This window comes from Nannospalax galili, unplaced genomic scaffold (assembly GCF_000622305.1).
Source record: "Nannospalax galili isolate Female #2095 unplaced genomic scaffold, S.galili_v1.0 scaffold23, whole genome shotgun sequence".
Taxonomy (NCBI): Eukaryota; Metazoa; Chordata; class Mammalia; order Rodentia; family Spalacidae; genus Nannospalax; species Nannospalax galili.
The window spans coordinates 822,620-828,619 of NW_008350771.1; the positions used below are offsets into that span (position 1 = coordinate 822,620).

A 6,000-nucleotide genomic window follows, 5' to 3' on the forward strand; every position below is an offset into this window, starting at 1 on the left:
CCTGACCACCCTGAAAGCAGAGGCTCCCACCTAGCAGTGTGAGCTTGTAGAGGAGTCACAGAAAGGGAAGGGTGGCTGACTTCTCTGGTAGTGTGCAGCACATTCTAGAGCAAGGGGATCCACTGCCCGGAGGAGGTACCAGGCTGAAGTCATTAAAGCTGAAGGGACTAAAGCAGGGTATGGTGGCAGACACATTGAATCCCAGCACTCGGGAGGTAGAGGCAGGTGGATCTCTGAGTTCAAGGCCAGCCTGGTCTACATAGTTTAGGCCAGCTGGGGCTACAGGGAGACCCTGTCTCAAAAAGACCAAAAAAAAAAAACTAGAATCCTACAAAGGGGACTGGGAGTGTACCTCTGTGATAAGAGTGCTTGCTTAGCATATATAAAGCCTTGGGTTCCATTGCAATAGCAGTAAAAATGAAAGCTACATCACACAGGACAGCCTTCTACAACAAAGGCACCCTGCCCAAAACTTCCCAGTGCTGCTATGAAGTCCTGCACTAAACCAAAAGGCATAGCCACAGTGACTCCGGCTACATAGAGAATACATGTACAGCTGCAAACACCTGGGATCTGGACAGTTTGGGCAGATGGACTGAAAAGTGAGTTGGTTTCATTCAAGCCAAAAGTAACTTACTGGCATTTGCTTCATGGTGCCTTTGCCCAAAGCAAAGAACAACTTGGGGCATCTCCTTTGTCACCTGGCCACTTGTACCTTTAAGTCGTGACCTCATTCAGGAAGCATTTATTGAGTGCCTAGTGCGCACCCCAAACTAGGGATGCTGATGAAGGATATGCTAACTCTCAGGTTGTTTAGCCTAGTATAAGAGACAGTATCATTAAGATTTGTTTTCAATTATGTATATATGTATTTGTGTGGGTATGTGCACATAAGTGTGGGTGCAGATAAGTATGGGTACCCATAGAGGTCAGAGGTGTCAGATCCCCTGGAGCTGGAATTACAGGCAGTTGTGAGCTGCCAGACTAACATCCTCTACAAGAGCAGTATGTGCTCTTAACCCATCTCTCTAGCCCCTACTACAGTATTTAAGAATAAAGCTGTAGGGTGACACAAAGAGGTCCAGCTCTGTCAAGGGAGGATTCCTGGAGGTAATACTGTCTACAGAATCCTGAAGGCCAAGTAGGGAAATGCAGAGCAAACAAGGCCAGCAGCTTGAGTGAAACAATTGTGAGAGGTCCTGGCACTTGAGAAATTCCAAACAAAAGAGGGGAGCGCCTGCCTAAGAGGACGCATGAGCACTGAGGGGAACAGTGAGCAGGGGTCAGATCACAGTGATCCTTGACCTTGGAACCTACCCTGGAGCTGAGGGAGCTCTGAGATTTCAAGGCACAAAGCAATAATGGAAAAACTGGCTGGGAGAGTTTAATTGCATGCTGGTAAGTACACAGACTGTGGCACTCCACTTGCCTCTAGGAGCATCTATCTGTGTTCTCTAAAGAAAGGGACTGCTTTAGCCTGTGGTTAGACAAGTCTGCAAGTGCCTCAAGCAGAACCTGCCACCTTCTACACCTGGGTTCAGATCAGCCCCGCCTCCTTCCCTAGTCCTTCAGGTTTCTGGGACAGATGATTTGCACCCAGGTTCACTATGGATACGTGAGAAAGCATGAGAGTGTGGGCAAGCTGCCCAGAGGTAGCAGGGGTAAAGGCAGGATGGATCTTTGTGGGCACTCTGAAAGTTTGGAGTTAAGAATGAGGGGCCTGCAGCCCTGGTATGCTAAGCACCAGCACACACATGCCCCTCCCCCCAAAGTAAATAAAATGGAAACCTGTAACATCCAGGTGAGCACATGTACTAGACTAACAGGTGCATTTCTCTGCCTCCCCTGCAGCCAACAGGGGCGGCCAGTGTGATGCAAGCAGAGGTAGGTGTCTTAGAAACTTCATTTGAATGTAGTAGCCTTTTTCCTCCCCTTTCATCTTCCCACTGGGAGGCAAACATTCCTGGATTGTGTGTGCAGTGTACAGTAGAAATGGAACAAGGGAGCCTGGGACCCAAACACCCAGAACCCAGGCTGCCTGCCTCAGGATCTGTTAGCTTATCTCAGTCCCAAGTGCTGGACAGGGAGTCCCAAGAAGAGCAGGAGTTCCAAGGCCAACTCTGAGACCAGAAAGACTTAGGACTGTCTAGTGTGGTGCCAGCTCTGCCACATGCTATGGGATCGGCAATAACCAACCCTCTGAGGCGCCTCTTCTGTAGTGATACTAAAACCCACACAATATCAGAAAGTTGCCAAAAACCTTAGAATGATGGCCGTGGAATGAGCCAGGACATTACGAAGGTCAGGGTATGTGTGGGGGTCTCCTTCCCACCTTTAGGCTAGCTTTGCTGGGTTCCCAGGAATTTCTCTGCCTACAGATGCAGGCAGGTGCCATGGCAGGACTGATCCTCTGCCCCATCATTTACAGGGCTTGGTGTTTGCCAGCATTGAGGGTATTGCCAAGCCCCCCCAGACAGAAGAATGGTGATGGCTGGAACACAAGTTCAGGCAAGCACCTTCCTCCTGGTCTTTCTTCCCCTGAGGACACAGGCACTCATCAGTATTGTGGCAGGAGCCTTAGGGCTGCAGGGTAGATGCTCCCAGAAGAGGGCAGGGAGAACCTCCAGGCTGCAGGTGCACACCAGCCTTGCCTTAGGCCGTCATGCCTGTTTTCTATCAGGAGCCCCCCCTGAGGATTTTTCTCAATCATCCCCTGCTTGGCTATCTTTCATCCCTTCAAACCCTTGGCTGGAACTCATGACCTACCACAACTCCCTTTCTCTGCTTCAGATTAGTGGACTCAGTTTCCATGTAAGTGAAATCAGTGCGTGCTATCACTTAGGGGTTAGGGTCAGTGAAACGCCAGTACTTGGAGCTGAACCAAGCTAACAGATCCTGAGGCAGGCAGCCCGGGTTCTGGGTGTTTGGGTCCCAGGCTCCCTTGTTCCATTTCTACTGTACACTGCACACACAATCCAGGAATGTTTGCCTCCCAGTGGGAAGATGGAAGGGGAGGAAAAAGGCATTCTTCGGGCAACTACATTCAAATGAAGTTTCTAAGACACCTACCTCTGCTTGCATCACACTGGCCGCCCCTGTTGGCTGCAGGGGAGGCAGAGAAATGCACCTGTTAGTCTAGTACATGTGCTCACCTGGATGTTGCAGGTTTTCATTTTATTTTTATAATGGACAGTAGCTTATTTTTATTTCATTTTTTATAATGGATAACTTTCCTGGGGGAACTGTAAAAAGGCGGCCTTGAAGACAGACATTTGACCCTCTGTGGGGCTCTTTCTCATCTGTACAATAGGTAGACTACAACAAGGTTATATACCAAGGTTAGTGCTAGTTCTTAAGACATTTGTGATTCTGACACCTTTAAAATTCTGAATGTTGGGCCAGGTGTGGTGTCATATGTATGCCTTTAATCCCAGCACTAGGAAGGCAGAGGCAGACAGATCTCTGTGAATTCAAGGCCAGCCTGGTCTACATAGCGAGTTCGAGGCAAGCTAAGGATACAGGGGGACACTTTCTCAATTAAAAAAAAAAAATTCCAAGTGGTTTAAAGATTGCAGTATAAAAATTAGCCTTAGAGGACTGGATAGATGGCTCGGTGGTTAAGAGCACCGGCCACTCTTGCAGAGGACCCAGGCTCAGTTCCCACCACCTATATATACCCTATCCATAACACCAGTTCAAAGGGATCCAACACCTTCTTCTGGTTCTGCAGGCACTGTATTACATAATGCAGACATAACACTCATACACATAAAATAAAAATAACCCTAAAAGTAATAGAATAGCTGGGGAGTGGCTCAGTGGTAAAGCACTTGCCTACCATATTCAAAGCCTTAAGTTTGATCCCCATAACCATATGAAAAAATATATAAATATTAGAAATTCATAATTTATATATGAAAAGGTAACTGGATAAACCATAGGAGATGTTTTCTATTTAAAAAAAAAACAAAACTTAAGGTGTGATGGGTCAGACCTGTACTTCCAGTACTTGGGAGGCTGAGGCAGGAGGATTGAAGTTCAAGGTCAGTCTCGGCTACAATAGCAAATTCAGACCAGTCTGGGCTCCATGTGACCGTGTCTCCAAACAGCAACAAATGAAAAAGTCTTGGAGTAAGAAAACCTTTTGAACCATAACACAATATTGGGGGATGGGAAGGCAAATAAGTTCACGCCCATAAATACCTAAATTTTTGGCATGGCAATAAACAATATGTAGGGTGCTGAGCTGGCTCAACGGGGGGAAAAAACTGCTCACAAGCCTCAGGACCTGAATTCATTCAATTCTTGGATCCCATGGTGGAAGGAAAGAACCGACTCCCCAGAGTTGTCCTCTGACAATATGCAATCACACACACACACAAATAGCTGTTTTTTCTCATCTACAGTGAATGCCTTTAAATCAAGAAAAATGGGCAAAGGATAAAACATTCGCACAAAAGAAAACAAAGTGTGTCTTAGACATGAAGAGAGGTATACCCCATCAAAATAAGATCATGCAAATCAAATGATCTGGAGATATCATTTCATACATTAAGATCAAAACATCTGATAAGTATGTTGATGAATATCTGCAGACAAGCACTTAAGAAATATTGAGCAGTATCTATCAAATTACACAGGCTAAGCCAGACATGGTGGTACTCGCCTGCAATCTCACTACTCAGGAGACTGAGACAGGAGGATTACCATGAGTTTGAGTCAGCCTGGGCTGCTGAGACCTTGTCCCAGAATAAAGAACCTGTTCGTATCCTTTGACCTAAATGTTCCTCCTTCCAAATTGTGTGTTGCTTAGTATCAAACTTTGAACTCTATGCCTACTAGACAAGTGTTCTGCCACTAAACTCTGTCCCCAGTGATAGTCCTACTTCCAGGAATAGGTCCTACATACATGAACATACAAGGTTACCCATTGCAGCAGTTCTAATAAAGGTTGTGTGGTGGCTTGAATGAGAATGTTCCCCATAAGCTGCAAGTATCTGGACATTTTGTCCCGGGTTGGTGGTGCTGTTTTGGGAGGTCTCAGAAGGTGTGGCCATGCTGGAGGAAGCATGTCACTGGGGGTGGGCTTTGACAGGTTTTTTTATTTTATTATTTTTATTTTATGTGTATGCATGTATTGCCTGCATGTAAGTGCACGGCTGTCGTGCAGTGCCCACAGAGGACAGAAGAGGCTGTCCGATCCCCTGGAACTGGAGTTATGGACAGTTATTAGCTGCCATGTGGGTGTTGGGATTTGAACCCAGGTCTTCTGCAAGAGCAGTCAGTGTTTTTTTTAACCTCTGAGCCATCTCTCCAGCCCCAACTTTAACAGTTCTTAAGACTTGCGCCAGATTTCCAGCTGAATTCTGCTTCCTGGGCCTGCTTTCTGCTCCAGTCACCTTTGGGCCTTTACCCCTGGAACTATAAGCTCAAATAAACTCTTCCTTTTATAAATTCCCTTGGTCACAGTGTTTTAATCACAGCAACAGAAAAGTAACTACAGGTTGAAAGTCTCAGACTTTTACTATAGTGACATGTTACTATACATAAAATGGTCTTATGAGACATAAAAATAGAGCTCCTTTTATATTCTGGAATTCTTATTGAAATACAGTAAGCCAGGCTGGAGAGATGGCTCAGAGGTTAAGAGCACCACCTGCTCTTAACAGAGGACCTGGGTTTGGATCCCAACACCCACATGGCTGCTAACAACTGTAACTCCAGTTCTATGAGATCCACCACCCTCTTGACCTCCTCAGGCATTGCATGACAGGTGCACTTATATAGATGCAAGCAAAATACTACGCATAAAATAAAAATGATAAAACTATATTAAGCCAAACCAAGTTCAGTGGTGCACACCTATAATGTCAGTTATTGGATGGCTACGACCCAAGGATCTGGAGCTCAAGACCACTGGACATAGAAAGTCCTTGTCTTAAAAATAACACAAATAAGCTGAGAATTGTATGATAAATTAACTTCTGAAATAATTTTGAA

The 6,000-nt window shown here is 45.8% G+C and overlaps 1 protein-coding gene across 3 annotated transcripts in view; it reads left to right on the top strand.

Moving 5' to 3' along the window:
• The window catches only part of Mecr (mitochondrial trans-2-enoyl-CoA reductase), a 34,940-nt gene extending 29,507 nt beyond the window's left edge, over positions 1-5,433 (top strand). The window contains exons 10-11 of one of the 3 annotated variants that reach the window (XR_003851866.1): positions 4,641-4,765; positions 5,306-5,433. Coding sequence is in view for 1 of the 3 variants with exons in the window: in XM_008847925.2 (XP_008846147.1) it covers positions 4,641-4,645 (5 nt within the window). In the remaining 2 variants the exon portion in view is untranslated. Of the gene's footprint in view, positions 1-4,640; positions 5,001-5,305 lie in introns of those variants that run through there. The other 2 variants (XR_003851867.1, XM_008847925.2) reach the window with 2 other exon arrangements.
• The last annotated feature ends 567 nt before the right edge of the window (positions 5,434-6,000 follow it).